This window comes from Monodelphis domestica, chromosome 5, assembly GCF_027887165.1.
Source record: "Monodelphis domestica isolate mMonDom1 chromosome 5, mMonDom1.pri, whole genome shotgun sequence".
NCBI lineage: Eukaryota > Metazoa > Chordata > Mammalia > Didelphimorphia > Didelphidae > Monodelphis > Monodelphis domestica.
The window spans coordinates 147,883,658-147,902,055 of NC_077231.1; the positions used below are offsets into that span (position 1 = coordinate 147,883,658).

The window sequence follows — 18,398 nt, forward strand, 5'->3', positions numbered from 1 at the left end:
TGGCAAGTCATTTAACCTCTGTTTGCCTCAGTTTCTTCAACTATAAAATGAGGATAATAACAATACCTAATTCCCAGGGTTGTTACGGGGATCAAATAAGATAATTGTAAAGCACTTAGCAAAATGCTTACATGTAAGAAGTGCTATATAAATATTGGCAATTGTTATTATTATATCATTTAAATAGGCAATCATTTAAGGTAGGTTACAAACTCCAATTTTTAAAAATTGTTTTATATAATTTAAATAGGGAACACTTAAAGGTCACAAACTCCAACAGGCATTAAAATTTTGCTAATAATTATTTGTCTACAGTTTTCCTCATTAATTTCCAAAGGATTTTCTCAATTTTCAGTTAAAATTATAATTCTATATTTATTTTTAAGTCAAGATTTTGTCATTAAAAATTAATTAGAAAGGAAATAGCAAGTTAGTACAAAGGAAAGGCAGTTAGTTGTTTAAAAGATGAAATTCTTTTAAACAAAGTTTTAAATGTGTATTTAATGTCTTGATGTTTTAAGTTAAAGTCACAGTAAACTATTGAAAATAAGAGCTAATTAAATGTTCATAAAAAGAACAATTGGCACAATTGGCCCAATTTGATATAATTAATCAGTTGGAGCAGGGAAGGGTGTGTAAAAGCACACTATTACAAGTACTCTTTCCACAAAGAGGATACAGAAGTAGATTTTTCTTTCAATACAGTGAACAGCATAAAATAAGAAATGCACTTAAAAAAAAAGGAAAAATTCACTCCATTCATAGGCAAGATCAGGACTATTATATTTTCACTGTACCAACCTACCTTTTGCTGGAGAGTGTACTGATTTTCTATGTGACGAAGAGCAAGTATTTAAGACTTACTTCATGAATCCAGTGCCATAGAAAGAAATCCTATTTTTTTAGAAACCATCTAAGAAGATTCTTAGAAAATCTTGATGAAGTACTATCTGGTGCCCTGAAGATATACTGCCCACCAGTACCCTTAAATTTGTTGGTATTTCTCCCTAACTCACTTCAGGGGACAACTGGATAGGGATGGGAGCCACAATGTTACAAATAATACAGAGTAAAATAGAAAGTTTGCTACAGATGCAGATAGGTAGGCACTGGGTAATCTTTTCTACTAAAACATTCTACTATGCATTATCCAATTTATCTGAATGTACTTTTATTTTAGGTCTTTAAGGTACAAGATCATTTTATTTGTATTAAAATTCTTTAGAAAGACAAAGCAAAAGTTAATACCTGAAGATTTTCCAGCATCATTTTATCCAGAGCCTGAATGAAGTCCTCATCCTCTGCACATGGGACATGCTTAAGTCCACCTCCTTTAATCATTACCTCCTAAGAGAAAACATAAAATTATAAATTTCAAGAGCAAACTTATAGAAAACAGAGGCTTATTTCAACTTGTCTTATATAGTGTCTAGGATAACGCAATGAATAAGTGGGTATTTTATAATATTATTTCAATAAAGTTATGGGAAAAAGAATTGCATTATAAGGAAATGCTTAGTTGGATATTATAGTAAAAATGTTCATATTTTTTGCAAGTATCTGAAAGAACACAATTATATATTATAATACACACAGAAATCCCATGTCTAGCACTGAAACATCATGAAAAGGATGGTGATTTACAAAGGCAAATTTCTCAGCAATACATACAGTGTTCTCTTCATCAGTTTCATTTTCCTTATTGGAATCTGTAAGGTAATCTGTATTCTCCTCCTCTTCTTCCTCTCCATCATCATCATCATTGTCAGAACCCTCCTAAAATTGTTTTTTAAAAATTATTTTTTAAGGTTAATACCATGGCATACCTGAATACAATTGTAAGGAGCCAACAGTGAACACTGATGTTATTCATGCTTTACAAATCTGATTTTCAACAGTTCTGAATAATCAATTATTGTCCTTGAGTTTCATTCAGCCTAGTATGTAGACTGCTTACAATGGTAACGCAATGTCAGCTGGCAACATTTACTGAATACCAGTAGTTGAAAACTCACTTCATTATCTTCTACTGATCTATACAGTACAAAGATCCTTTGTAGGGCCTCTTCCACATTTTCAATTAAAAAAAAAAAAGTTCTATGAACCTCCTACATTTTTTTCTCCTATGAAATTAATCTGAAAATGGGCTGATTTCTACATAGAATTACAATGGCAAAACACTTGACTTTGTGAAAAAACAAAAGCAAACCAAAAACAAACAAAAACCAACCACAACAATTTGGTGTTCTAATTTATTATTTCTCAGACTGAAACTATCAGTGTAACTATAGGAAGTCTCAATCTTTGATTCGTTTGTTGTTGTTGTTTTTTAAAGATTCAGAAAATCCAAGTTAATATACCCCTCAGGCCAATTTCATAAAAAATATGATTTTTTAAAGAAAATTTCTTGAATTTTTTGCCTTTAGAGCTTTCAAAAGGAAGTAATTTGTAAATATGGATTAGATTTGATTTGAACAGGTATTGGCCAGGGTAAGAACATCATTGGGGTCACTCAAAACTGACAGTGCCACATACATAGTAAAGAAGGACAGATTAAGCAATTTTATTTAACCCTAACAAATTTGTTATATGTGACTTAAAGTTACACTGCAACAACAAATTTTGCTACACATTATTGATAAATAATTTCTAAAAAGTCCCAAAAATATTGTGCATGTCAGAGACACAGATAGCATACTATATGGAAAAGGAGAAACATCTGGAAGGGATTGTGATATAAGAATAAAATGCACCTATAAGAACAAACTTGAAAAAGGAACCACCATATGGGGGAATAAGGAGAAATAAAAATTTAAAAGTTGCAGCAGGAGGGCATAAAGCAGGGGTTCACAACCTTTTTTTGGTGTCACTAACTCCTTTAGCAGACTGAGCCTACAGATCCCTCAGAATGTTTAAAAAAAAATTTTAAAAATATATAGGATTACCAAAGAACCCAATTACATTGAAATAAAAATATAATATTTGACCATATAAATTCAGACCAACCTACCTCCCTCACCCCAACATTGCCCTGAAATTTATTCATAGTCCTCTTAGAGAATAACTTCTGACCTAAAAAATTTTATTTAGTGGCCATCTTTGAGTGGATATTACAAAGCAGAAATGAGTTCTAAATAATTTATTTTAAAAGTCAAATTAAGAACCTGAATATTAGAATGAAATGGATGAAATTCTTTTTGGGTGAAAGATTTGGATTTGAGCTCACTTTGGAGCAGGTAAAAATAGCTCATAGCTCTTCCTATCTTCCTATTTTAATGAGGAAATTGGTGACAGTTGGTCAATAGATGAAAGAAATCAAGAATTCCTTGTTTTCCTTTCTAGTGCCAAAGCTCTGGAAAATTTATACACATATTTTGTTCAGAAAGAAAATACCTTATGTTTTACTATAAGTTTTAAAAGTTAATATTAAAGTTGCACTCCTAAAATAAAGAGATTGATAAATACTGTCACTCCCAAAATTATAAGTTTATATTCAAGATGCATTTTAGAAGGAAGAAGAAATAGTGTAGAAATGCAAAACCTCTTCACATGAAAAGAAAGAACCAAAATGCCCATTTACTATGCTACTAATTAAAGAAATGTTTTACACAGCTACAAAATTTTATTACTAATATGCTTTTATTTCTAAGGAACACTTAGACTAAAGAAAAAAAAGGCAGAAATGAGATAAAGTTCTAAACTGTCATCTACACTTGCTATAAAATTAGCAAGAGTTCATGAAAACCCTATGGGACTGTGTTATTGTATACACTGCTTTTTTTTGTAATCTCTTCTTTTAATTATAAAGCACCCTATATTAAAGGCATGCTTCAAATAATGCAAAAGACTTATATTATCTTACACAAGTATAAATATACTAAAGAGTTTTTATTATTTAACACGAGAAAACTATCATGGCTTTAGGTAGAGACCTCTACTTTACTATGACAGACTTGTAGCTATTTACCACTAACCTGTTACAAGCAAATGGAAAAATATCTAGCAAAAAAAAGTTTACAATTATTAAAGTGTAAATTAATCTCAGATTTCAAATGCCATTAGATATATAAATAATAATAACAAGGATATTAGGATCATAGATTTAGAAGTGACATAAATGATACAACAAATAAATTGATTTGTAAAGGGATGGGTTTAGAAGGGGCATAAACAATGTGCATAGTATTTTCTCTCCAAATTTGACCAGATCTTATAAGTAATATTTTTCATCACTTTATATGGTCTATAAGAGGAATACAGACTAACTTTTATAGGAAGGAAAATATGGGAGATAAAATAAACTGTGTTATCACCTTGGAAATAGGCTTGGTTTATGTAGGCTATACTTCAACAAATATACCTTTTACAAACTTGTTTATAAATAAAAGTGTTATCACCTCTTCCTCAGGTTCATTTACTTCACTTTCATTTCCAGATTGTTCTTCTGTCTCAGCTCCTCCTTCTTCTTCCTCTTCATCTTCCTCAAGGTTCTCTCCTTCTGTCATAGAATCTTTTGAATCTTTGTCATTCATAAGGCCTTAAAATTAAAGAGGCAAAACATAGAGGCATAATGAGACAATTCTCAAGAAGTAATTCAACTAAGAGCATATATAGCATGTTAAAAGAAATAATTAAATCTTTTATGTAAATTGTCATAGAAAATAAGTTATGAGTCAAGCACAGAACTCAGGCTTACTCTAAAGTGTAAATGGAGAGTTTCATATTAAGAAAGATGTACTTGGAAAAATTTAGAAGGAAAAAAATTTATCAATAGGAATACTTCAAAAACTGAGAATCCCTAAGATATATATCAAATAGAAAACATCTTTTATGCCTTTACTAAATAATGCTTTAAATACTGTGAACTATGAGGTACAGGAGATTCATAGACTTAGAACTAAGAAAAGGAAAGACACAGGTTCAGTTCCCACTTCTGTCACACACTGGTTGTACCATCCTGGGCAAGTCATTTAACCTCTTAATGCTCTTTAAAACAGGAGAAAAGATGCTGATGTGCATTGAACGAGATAGTATTAGTGCTTCCCTATTACCGAAATCAAAGAACTCATTAAAAGGGGTGTTGGACAAGAAGAGAAGGATAAAGTTAACACCAGGAGAAAAGCAAGTGAAGTTAAGCTGTTAAGAGTAAATCATTTGAGATAACTTCCTAATACATAACTTTTTTTTTTAGATTCCTACTAGTCTCAGGAACAAAATTATCATTAACAGATCCTGTAGTTGGCTAGTAAATTAAACCTTAAAGTACTACAAAAATATGAATAGGTAGTAGTGGGTAAAGTTGTGATTCCAGAAGGAAAAGAGGTCAACAGTTTTGGTCATGGTTTTTACACACACACTATCCCCTAACAGAAGCAACATTGTACTAAAGTCAATCCAATTTCAGTCTTTCCCACTCTGATCTATTTTGTTACATATGCCACTGCCCAATTAATTTCCTTTAAAATCTTGTTCAAAAGGACTTGACTCATTCCATGATTTTTACTTCATTAAAACTTGAATCTTCTACCTAGCATCCAAAACACTTCATGTTACTCTCTCACCCAATTTTTCCAACTTTCCAATATGTCAAATATACTCTCTGCTCATATCAATCTTTCTCTGTCCCATCATCACTATCTCCAAGGTTGTTGCTGTTTCTTTTTTTTTTAACCCATACCATCCCTCTTGGAATCAATACTGTGTATTGGCTCCAAGGCAGAAGAGTGGTAAGGGCTAGGCAATGGGGGTCAAGTGACTTGCCCAGGGTCACACAGCTGGGAAGTGTCTGAGGCCATATTTGAACCTAGGACCTCCCATCTCTAAACCTGGCTCTCAATCCACTGAGCCACCCAGCTACCCCTCCTTCCCTCCCCCCCCCCACCCCGTTGTTGCTGTTTCTGTATCTTTGTTTATATTATTCTTTTTGCTTTCAAAGCAGTCCTACCTCATCAATCCCTTATTGTGTGTGGACCCACACAAATTCCATTTTGCTCATAAAGATACACCCTTGACTACTCTAAAAATCACTGTTCTTCCTCTCAACTGAACACTTATAGATCACACAGCATGTATCTTTCCTCTGGGTTTTTCCTATGTAGTTCTCTATAATTCATAAGCATTAAATTCATCTCCCTTAACTAAATTAACAGCAATTTTTGGACAGAGACCTTGTCTTATATAGTATTTCTGTATCTCTGCAATGTATCTTGCATAGTCCTAAATACAAATAACTAGATAATATTCATTAACAAAACAGAGATGGAAGTGATCTCAGGGATTATCTAATTCATTCTTTTAACTGAGGAAATTAAAGTCTAGAAAGGCTAAGTGATTTGCTCAAGGTCCAGTAAGAATCCAAATGATTTGGTATCTGATTTCTGACTTACTGTTCCTCGTTTAAGCTAAACATTGCTGTAGAAATCACTGTAGCAAATTATTTCCATCACTAACTGTAGACACTACTAAAAAAAAACTTTTTTACTACTTCAAATCCATTACAACTTTTTTTCTAAACAATTTCACAGGAAAATTTAATAGATAGTATATTAATTTGCAAAATCTTTATTTCCATTCCTCTCTGACACCACATAGGTACTTGAACAAGGATTTTGTTCATATTAATGTGGTTGTAGAGTCGAATGAATCAATAATAGTCCTACAGACATGCCAAAGATGATTAACAATACATATTTTAAGTGCCAAAAATAAAAGTAATTGCTACTGGAATTCAGATATAGAAGAAATCCTCTTAGGCTAAAATGGTTAGAGGAAAGATTTCTTAGAAGGATTTGGGCTGGGCTCTTATTGGTCTAAATGAAGCAAAATTTGGGTGATCAGGTTGAGGGTTCAGTATAGTCTATGGACTTCGTTGTGTAGACAACAAGAACACACTAAAAAACTAAAACCTATATTAAACCAAACCTGAGGTTTTTCCTGATGATGATAAATTTGGTTTGCTATATTCTATATGTCCCAATTATTTTCACCTAAAATATACATCATGTATTCTATTAAAAAGTTTACTTCATTTGGATGGTTATATTTCCAGTCTACAAAAGGAATTAAATGGATCTCTACTTTTCATAATCTTTATTTTCCTTCAAGACATGGATCAGATACCACAGATCTCCCTTTCTCTTAAAGTTGACTATAATAATTTTTCAACAACCTACTCTGATCCCAGTTGTTAATGCTCTCTCTACCATGACAAATGATCTTGTATTTACTTACTTGTGAACATGATGCATATTGCTAATAATATTGAAATTCCCTTAGGATGAAATCTATTTTAATTTTGTCTTCCTATCTAAAAGGCCTAGCCAACACCTTATACAAAGAAAGTGTCTCTGTTTTAGTTTAATTGGAAAAGTGTAATTAAGAGTTAACATACATGAGACATTATGCTAAGCACTGTAAAAAAAAAAACATTTTTATCAGTTTCCATTTAAAATTATCAACTTAAAAAATATTGATGAACAAGTAAAGACAAGTGACAATCACAATTTTATGATTTAAAAAAATCTTCACATGGATTATTTCCTTTTGAGTGTTAAAGTTAAAATACCCTAACAAGATAACTGAGCAACACTGTGCCTATTTTAAAACTAGAGTCTTAATTTACTTGCCAAAAGTCACATAGCAAGGAGTTGGTAGAGACAGGACCAGAAAAAAATACATTAAACACCTAGGGAGATAACATTTAAAGCTAGATAAGAAAAACAAGTATGCCATGTCAAGAAATGGGCATATTTAGAGATGTAAAAGCAAGGACAAGTTATTAACAAAGTGGATATGGGGCTGCTTGCTCTTTTCATCTTTGGCAAGTTTTGTAATTTATCTGTGCATCAACTTTTTCCCTTTAAAAGACAGTTATCTTGGGGGAAGATAGGTTGGTTCAGTCGAATGAGAGCCAGGCCTAGACACGGGAGGTCCTAGATTAGAATCTGGCCTCAGACACCTCTTAGCTGTGTGACCCTGGGCAAGTCACTTAACCCCCAATGCCCTTCCCACTCTTTTACCCTGGAACCAATATACAATACTGATTCTAAGACAGAAGGTATGAGTTTATAACCTAAACAATCTAAAAGGATTGTTATATAGTTAAAATTATATAAAAGATTTAAATGTACTCTGAGGCAGCCAAACTCCAATGAAATACATCTTTCTTTTCAGTAAGAGTATGGAATGTTACATATGCTGTCTTAAGTGTTAGCTGCATTGGTTGATTTTGCATATTAGATTTTTTTCCTTTTTAAATAAGGGAACAATGAAGGAAGGAATAGGTATTTTGGGGATTAAAGTCATTTTAGGTATCAAAACTTTTAAAAATTACTTTTAAAGTAAAAGAACTAAAGAAATACAGGTGACAGTCATATAAATCTATTTTCTACTGAGAAAAATTTGTAAGATATCTTCCCTCATTTTGTAAAGGATATAGGGAAGAAATCTATTCAATTATGTTTTAGTTTGCATTCCCCCCTCCCCCATTTGCAGTTACATTTTCATACAACTGTTTTGCCCTCCCCAAATCCTAGGCAATGGAAAGCAGAAAAGCTACTTGCTAGGTTTTAGGTCAATCACTTACCTGATTTGTGGAAAACAAAGACTAGTCCCCCATGGGCCTCTCTCTATGAAACAATCATCTAAGAATTTACTAAGACTTGTGATGTGCATAGTATTGTTCTTAAAAAATTCTAGGATCATAAATAGATAACAGAAGAGAAAAAGGATATTTTTCTATCACTGTAGACAGAGATGGGTTCCTAACCAAACAAAGGATAGAGATGACCATAAAAAGTATGACAAATTTAATTACATAAGATCAAAAAGTTTTTAACACAAACAAAAACAATATAGTTAAGAGTCAAAAGAAAAAGAGTTAACTGGGAAAAAAATCTTTGCAGGGAATTTTTCTGATGAAGGTATAATGTTTAAGATTTCTAGAGAGTATCAATCAGCAAATGGAGGGGGGAGGGGGGGAAGATACAACCAGGCAGTTGTTTTTTTGTTTTTTTTAAACCCGTACCATCTCTCTTGGAATCAATTCTAAGTATTGGTTCCAAAACAGAGGAGCAGTAAGAGCTAGGCAAATGGGGTTAAGTGTCTTGCCCAGGGTCACGCAGCTTGGAAGTGTCTGAGGTGAGATTTGAACCCTAATCCCCCTGACTCCAGGCTTGGCTCTCAATCCACTAAGCCACCTGGCTTAGTTTTTAAAAGAATAAATGCAAGCTATTGACAACTGAAAAATAAGAAAAATGCAAATTAAAGGATCTCGAAGTTTCAAATTCAAACTCATCAAATTATTAAAGATGAAAAATGAAAATGACAATTAGTGAAGGGGCAATGGGAAGATAGGAAAACTAGTCTCGATGGAACAGTGAAGTGGTCTAGCCACTGTAGAAAGTTATTTGGAACTATACTCCCTAAAAGTTGAAGAATTGTGTACATATCCTTTAAGCATATTATACCACTATGAGCATGTTTCCTAAAATGCTAGCTAAGAAAGAGATCTGTATATACAAATGTATTCACAGCAGCAATTTTTGTTGCAGAAAAGAACTGGAAACAAAGTGGATGGCCATCAACTGGGGAATAGCTAAACAGATATGGTACATGACCTATAACAAAGCATTAATATATCATAAGAAATGATGAAGTGGAAGGATTCTAAAAAACATAATTATGAGAACAATTTTTATAGAATGTCCTGAATCCCATAATACAGTTTTAACTTGTTAAAAATTAAAAACTGTGCTATAATTTGGGGGACTTTATATTATTGTATTACTACAATAATATAAAGGAAAACAACTTTGAAGTACTTAAGAATACTGATAAATATAAATCCTGCTTCCTACTACCTGGAACAAAGATGATGATTTTATTCAATCTGTTCAATTGTGTACAATTCTTGGTAATCATGTATTCCATACTGTTTGTGGTTTTTTTTTTTGTTTTGCCAAAGATAAAGAAGTCATTTACCATTTCCTTCTCCAACGGGTTAAGGCAAACTCAGATTAAGTGATTTGCCCTGGGTCACACAGCTACTAAATGTCTGAGGCCACATTTGAACTCAGGTCTTCCTGAGTCCAGGTCCAGCACTCTATACACTGAGTCATCTAGCTGCCTCAAGCCCATAGCACCTCTTATTCCCAGGCAGTCTCCCATCTAAGTATTAATCAGATCCATCCCTGCTTAGCCTCTGAGATCAGAGGAGAGTGGGCACATTCAGGGTGATATGGACATAAATGTGCAAAATAATGCATGTATTTTCAGACAAAGACAATGTAAAATCTTGTTTTGCTTGACTGTGCTTACTTGTTACAAGGGATGGCTTTTGGGGGTAGAAATGGGAAGTTAAGGGGAAGGCTTGGTAGAGAGCGATAGTGATATTAAAAAAGTCAATGAAAGATGAGAAAACACAAAAAAGGGGGTAGAAGGAAGTACAGAAGAGGACATACAAACAGTAGATTTGGTGCTATCATACTTTAATATATTCCTTTTAAATTGTATGTAATCATTCATAGTTTCATATACAGTTCTACTTCTTTGTTGTTTTTGGCATGCTGAAATGTTCATTTTTTGCTAATGTTTATTCATAATAAAAATATTTTTTAAAAAGTTATCAGTATCTTCTGACCCAAGCCAAGTAAAAAAGTGTATGTTAAGAAATCAGAGGAAATGATTTGTTTTCTTCTCAATATAAGAATAAAAAAGAAGGGGGTATGAGCACAAGAAAATATTGTGAATAAAGGGAAGTACATTTTCAGAACTCACTGAAATATACATATAACTTTCTGTCCCTCCTCTCCTCTCCTACTACCACCACCCTAATTCAGGCCCTCATTACCTCTCGCCTGGACTATTGCAACATCCTCCTAACTGGTCTTCCTGCCTCCAGTCTCTCCCTTCTCCAATCCATCCTTCACACAGATGCCAAAATAATCTTCCTAATGCACAGGGTTTGAACATGTTACTCCCCAGATCAAAAACCTTCAGTCGCTCCCCATTGCCTATAGGATAAAATACAAACTCCTTAGCCTGAAATTGAAGGGCCTTCACAAACTGGCTCCAACCTACCTTTTCATACTCATTTTACTCTACAACCTTTCATATCATCAGACATTCCAGGCAAATGCTGGTCCCCAATCTAATTCTACAGTCTTTGAACTCCATATATGGATAGGCAGTCCACTATGCCTGAAATTCCATAGCTGTATCTCTCAAAATCTTTCTGGATCATTTCTTGTAATAAAGGAGTTTTTTAAAAATGTAAAAGAAATTGCCTTTATCACATTTCTTCTTTGTATTAATATTTGTATATATACTCCACATCACTCCACCCTAATTAACTGTAAACTTTTGAGTTCACGAACTTTATCTTCTTTTTATTTCTGTATCTTTAGTGCCTACAATGCACCTGGCACATAGCTGGTACTTAATACTTATAGAAATTTTATAGAGATGAAAGATAAAGAATGTGGTACACAATAAAAACTTGTAATTAACAGGAACAAAGGCAAATGTTTTCACTCTGAGCAAATAAGTGAAAAAAGAATTAACTTTTCTATCTGTATATTATCTTATGTATAAACATTTATCATCTATGCATGAATTTTAAGAATAGTATTACTGCAATTGTTTGGTGTAAGAATTCTTTTGATTCATTTTTTTTAAACCCTTACCTTCTGTCTTGGAATCAATACTGTGTATTGGTTCCAAGGCAGAAGATAGTAAGGGCTAGGCAATGGGGGTCAAGAGACTTGTCCATAGCTAGGAAGTGTCTGAGCCTAGATTTGAACCTAGGACCTCCCATCTCTAGGCCTGGTTCTCAATACACTGAGCCACCCAGCTGACCTAAGAATTCTTTTTAGAAGTTATAAACATTTGACAACTTATTAAAGGAAACAGACAACTTGAAGATAATTTTTAAAAGAACAGAATTATTATATAGATGTTTTGTGAACTTGTAAACAACAGAAAGAAATTTAATACTTGCTCAGACAGTAGCACTTTGAAAAACAAATATTTTTGCTCAACAGTAGACATAAAGAAATGATGAGTTTTCTATAAGGAAATAGAGCTTACTATATAAGGGACATGAAAACACAACCTTAAGAGAATAAAAATTAGTATCTTCATTATGAAAAGCTATTTTAATGGGATTTCTCCCTAAGCAATAAAGGAAGAATACCAAATGACCTAAAGGATGAATCCCTTAGCAAGCTGTCCTTTCCACTCCCAGAACATGGTTCTGACACTGGGCAGGGACTGAAACTCAGTAGACCAGTGTCAGAATCTGAGAACTATCAACCTATATTCTGATACTCAATGGTTCTAAACCAGCAAGCTTAGCCCCTCATCATACTATGACCTATTCACCTTCTATACAGAGTAACAAAAAATACAACAGAAGCATTATTATATGTTAGAAACAAATAAGTTTAACTCTGAGAGTTTTTAACCTGCTGGAGCCTATATTTAATTTTTCTTTTTTCAAATAACTAAGCATCATATATAAATTAATTTTACTAGTTCTGGATGAACCAATCTTATATATGCAGAAATTCCACAATAAATGGATAGCAGGGAGCACTGTGTCAAAGGAAGCATGTGAACCCTTCAAAAGAATATTGAGCTCTCCTGAGAATAACATTAATAATATCCACAGTACTGGGAGATACAGGAGGAAGAAATGGACAGTATACATTTGTTGAGGAGATGAAAAAATTCTATTCTAACAATGTTGATTTGCAGATGCTTTTCAACTTGCACTCTAGAAAACTGCCTGGGACACTGACATGTCATTTGCTCAGATTAAGAGTCAGTAGGTCTCAGGGGTGGGATGTGAACACCCGTCAGCTCCCTATCCAATCTGCTATACTATCTCTAAAGAATAAAATTCTAAGAGATTTAAAAAAGAAAAGATAAACTACTACTTAAGTTTGAGATGCCTGAAAAAAATGGAAGAATGTATATCTGAAGAACAAAGTAGGAAACTAAAATTAGCAACCAAAAATGTATACTATTTACAATTTTAAAATTTTGCATTTTTCCCCTACTATCGTTTTCTATGAATTTCTCAAGGCTATGCTCTTCTAAGTTGGTATTACTGAAATGAATAGTAGTGAAGAAGGTATCACCCAACACTATTCCATACTTAAACTAAGTATGTAAAGCACAATATAAAACTATAATTGATAATACTATTAAAAAATAAACAACTATCAAGAATCACCTTTATATCCCCCCTGATTTGCTTACCTAGTTTTATTAAGAATTCTCGTTCCAAGTCTTGTACTTGCCTGATGGACTCTTCCAGAGAATTACAAAGTTTGATCTTTGGTCTTAACAATTCTAACGTATCACTGATCATATAATCTATGTCAATAGGAAAAGGATGGTCTTTTGTCCAAACCTCCAAATTTTTCTTCCACCAAACATATCGCTGGTAACAAATAAGAATATTTGGCTGTGAGAAACTAGCTGCAGAACTTAATTAAAAATACAATATGTAATAATTAAAAGTAAAACACATAATGTGTGCCATGAATCTCTGGTTTGTTCTCATTACTATTAAAAAAAACCCTATAGTATTTTTAAATATTTTAGCATTGTGATAAGATTAAAAATCATAACCTTTTTGATACAAATTTTATTTTCTGCTATGATGCTTTGATTTCGAAAAGTCAATTAAAATATCAAGAGGCATAATATTTGAATTGTGAGTGAATTAAGATTTTTATACATTCATATATTTTTGAAAAATACAGAAAAGTCTATTGTGAGCACAGTAGTATAACAAGGCATTCCAAAAGCTCATATTTCTCTAAGATGTCCCCTCCCTTTCATCGACCAGATCATAATCCAACAGCCTCCTTTTCAGGGAATGCACAGATAGCTATTATCTCCGGTCGAGCTACCCAAATTCATTCATTTATTCCACCTCTTCTACATATTCCTTTCTGCTACTAGGTTTTTGTATATAATTTCATCAACTTTTAAAGACATATCTATCTTTTCTTGCTCAGGGACAGAATTCATATCTCTTCTCTTTCCTGGGCCTAACTATCAATTTCTGAATATAAATGTGAATGACATCACTAAAATATTTTCCTGCCATATATCACTAAGTGAAGTAGTTTATTGTTCCTGACACTTTGTAGTAGAACTAAAATCTAAATTTTGACACAGAAAGTGCCTTCACTTTTTAATAATACAATCTATCCTGACATACCAATAAATAAATGTTGAAGAGCCCTCATTGGATGCCTATCAACTGGAGAATGGCTGAACATGTTATGGTATATGACTGAGATAGAATACTATTGTACTATAAGAAATGGCAAGTAGGATGGTTTCCAGAAGACCTGGGAAACATATGGATTGCCACAAAGTGGAGCAGAATCAAGAGATCATTGTACACAATAACAACAATATTGCAACAATGATCAACAGGGAAAGACTTAGCTACTCTGATCAAACAATGATTCATGACAATTCCAAAGGACCCATGATAAAAAATACTATTTACCTCCAGAGGCAGAATTGATGAAATCTAGTGCAAATCAAGGCATATTTTTAAAGCTTTCTTTATTTTTCTTTGCTTTTTATTTATTCATCTATTTTATTTTGCAACATGGCTAATATGGAAATGTTTTGTATGACTTAACAGGTATAATTATCATATTGTTTGCCTTTTGCATGGATGGGGATGGGGCATGAGGGGAAGAAGATAATTTGCAACTCAAAATTCTTTTAATTGAAATCTTAAAAATAAATAAAAATTCTCTACTTTCCAAAGAAACTGCTTTGTTGTCCACTTACTAAAACCTAGGCAGTGAAAGGAGTACCTTCATTTTAGAATATATATATATATGTGTAAATATATATATATATGTATACACACATATATTTAAAATTATACAATTAAAGTAGATAAATTACCAGTAGCAAAAATATCTTTTAAGTTCTTGCTTTGGGGCTGAAGATATGTATTCCTGCCATCTTCAACTGGAGTATATTCACTAAATGAATGAATGGAATAGTAGGTATATATACTACAAAACATTAGTTATATATTGTGTGTTAAATGTATTTATGGACTAGTTTGGGACACTAACCAATATTTATAACATTTATTTCTAAGTAATTTATAAAAGCCAAAGGAACTTTTGAAACACAGCTGTTTCTAATTTGGGGACTATGTACATATAAATAAAAATTCAGTGCACTTAAAAAACTTCCTGCCCCCTCATTTATAGTATATTTATTCTTGTCCACAAACTTATGTTGTAAAGATAAAATTGTTTTGTTATAATTACTTCTAAAAATGCCCACATTTATATTTCTAGAACAATTATCTTGTCAAAGAATATTCCAGATCTATTCCAAAATAAATCGGGAATCATAGCATCTATTAATAAGTGCCATTAAAAAAGTTCATAGAAAAAAAAGGAGAAATTTCATTACTAATATTATAGTGGAAATTCTAATAAATGATAAAGCTATGAATAGAGTATTCATATATTTTGTATAATCCTATATATATATGGAGGTAATGACAAAAATTAAGGATAAATCAACATGCTTTTCTGAATTGGACAATATAAATGAGTTCAAAATAATATAATAATAATAACATATTTAACACAAGTTGAAGACCAGCAAATATTCAATGCCATGTAAAGCCAATATATCATCTGATGTCTACCTGAAAATAAACGAGGAAACAATCAAGCTTTCGTTTGCTGGAGCCTCTGTCAAAGTACTGACCACAGGTATCCAGAATAGTGCATACTAGCCTAATTCTGAAGAGATGTTCAGGAGGGTCCATTGGACTTGGAGTACCATCAGGATTAACACCAAATGATGTAAAAGAATAGAGAGTTCTAAAAATAACTGCTGATTCCACCATTCGGTAATTATAAAGTTCCCCCAAGAACTTGGCACTGCTGATCCGTCTCTGGTTAAACTTAGGCTGGTTAACCTTAAAAAAAGAAAACAAAAGTATAAAACTTTTAATATCAAAAATACATACTATGTTTGTAAACAGGTGGAATTTCATATATCCATTCAAATTTAACCAAATTACTAGAAGAGAACCAAAAAAAGGGAAAAGATTTTCTTATTCCTTCTTCCATCCAGATTTGTTCACTTTGGGGCATTAATTATTTTTTCGTAAAAAAACAACAACAAAAAAAACTGCACTGCTTAAATTAGTACAGGAGCAAGAAACAGGTACCAGTATCCAGACACCATTAAACTCATTTATAATTTCTAGAAATTTTTAAATGCATCCTTTCTCCTAATTACTCTATAAAGCTAAAGAACCTAAATTATGAGGAAAATGGTAACATAGTTTCTGACAACATTTATCAATACTTGTTAGGCTTTTAAGTTGAAAATCTAAAAGCCATTACAAATTTTTATATATTATGAATCATTGATTTCTCTTGCACTTCCTAACTTATGTAAAACAAATAATTTTCTTAAGAGAATGGTCTGAGGCACAAAGCAGTTAAGTGACTTTGAGAACACGTAGCTATATAGTGACAAAGTCTTGATATGGCCTCAAGTCTTTCTCATTTCAGGTCTAAATCACTGTTATTGTTATGGTGTTATTATTAAAATTATAAAAGACATAAACACTGGATGTGGAAATGAGAAGAATTCTAAATCAGAGTAGATTAAGAAATCTATATACAGCAGAAAAATGCTAATAAAAATAGCAATGATAAAAAGAAAGCACTCGATATAAAAATTCACCTATGAATTAAAAACTCAAGTAAAAATTCTGTTTTAATTATGTAATTAAAAGACTTTTATTTGAACAATTTTTGGAGGCTTTCATAAAAATGCTTTTACCTCCATTCCTAGTCGAATATCTTCTAAAACTCCATCCACAACGTGAATTCCAACATCTTCCTGGTATAGTACTAATCCTGCTAAGAGGTTGGCTACACAATGAATACTATTATATTTCACATTCCAGATGTTTATCATACAACAAATAACATATTCTTTCACTTCTGGATCCTGCCAAGGCAGCTTTCGCATCTGTCTTAGTACCTAAATAAGAAATATTTGGTTCAAGTTAATTGCAAAATTTAATAGGCAGTGCTATTTATTAGGGAATCAAGTAGGATAAATATCTCATTTTGATTAATACAAAATCCTTTTAATTGTGCATTATGTATCAAAGTTACTCTGAAGAATTATTGTACTTTTAAAAGCACTGTTTCTCCTACTCAATCATACCTCTTCCCAGCAACCACACATATCTTCTGTGAGTATGAACAGCAGCAAGGGGGAAATGCAGAAGAGACTGTATACCAAATAATGAGTCTCTACAGTATTGCCAGAGTTATTAGTTTAAGAGATGACTTACAATAAAGTAACAACTACTTCCAGACTACAATTATTCAGCACCCTTTAAAAATAATTCTACCATTAAAAACTTTATAAGCAATAGAACTAACATTAATTTAAAAGATGTGAAAGATAGGTGCTATTCTGAACCCCATTTTGCAGATGAGGAAACTGAGGCAAAGCTTAAATGACTTGTCCAGGGTCACAAATCTAATAAATGCAGGAGATTATATTTGAATTTGGGTCTTCCTGATTCTGGGCCTAGCTCTCTGTCCAATGTGCCTACAACCTAGTTGTCTTAAACTACCTCTATACTGGTAAGTGTCTCTTCAACTGTAAACATTTACTGATTCAATGATCTTCTTTCAACAGGAACATTTGATTATTTGCAATTTCTTTTAGACAATATAAATTCTAAAAGAGTCTTCAGAATCCTGGAGATTGGAGTACCACCACTGCTCTAACCATTCACATTCTTTTTGTTTTGTTTTGAACATTAAAGATATTGAATAACTTTCAAAGCTTTGCAACATTCCCATACCATTATTTTCCCAGATAGTTTAAATATCACTGCTTCATCTCTTTTCCCTTCATAGGATGGCTAAGGAACTATTATTATAGATAATAATCCAAATTTTAGATATAATTGGACACACTTGATGTATTGAGGAGTTTGTTAAAACTTCTTTTTTTAAACTTTTTAAAAAATATGTTACAAGGTATTCACTGAGAAATGAAATGAGGAGGGATATATTCAGAAATGAATAATCATGGAGGAAGCTGGGTGGCTCAGTAGATTGAGAGCCAGGCCTAATGACAAGATATCCTGGGTTCAAATGTGGCCTCAGATTGTTCCTACCCTGGATAAGTCATTTAACCCCATTGCCTAGCCCTTATCACTCCTCTGCTTTGGAACCAATACACAGTAATGATTCTAAAGTGGAAAGGAAGGGTTTAAAAAAAAGAATAATGTAAAAGGGTAATGTCATCCTTCAAGTGTTTCAGGTTCTTAACATTAACATCAGCCC

At 32.5% G+C, this 18,398-nt stretch overlaps 1 protein-coding gene across 9 annotated transcripts in view; it reads right to left on the minus strand.

The window, feature by feature from the left end:
• UPF2 (UPF2 regulator of nonsense mediated mRNA decay) overlaps positions 1-18,398 on the minus strand; it is a 183,215-nt gene that overhangs the window by 85,798 nt on the left and 79,019 nt on the right. For all 9 annotated transcript variants that reach the window (XM_016426031.2, XM_016426030.2, XM_056799442.1 and 6 more), the window contains 6 exons: positions 16,867-17,070; positions 15,713-15,988; positions 13,264-13,447; positions 4,398-4,537; positions 1,672-1,776; positions 1,249-1,347 (listed from right to left, as the gene is read on the minus strand). In XM_016426031.2, coding sequence (XP_016281517.1) covers positions 1,249-1,347; positions 1,672-1,776; positions 4,398-4,537; positions 13,264-13,447; positions 15,713-15,988; positions 16,867-17,070 — 1,008 coding nt within the window. The remainder of the gene's footprint in view (positions 1-1,248; positions 1,348-1,671; positions 1,777-4,397; positions 4,538-13,263; positions 13,448-15,712; positions 15,989-16,866; positions 17,071-18,398) is intronic.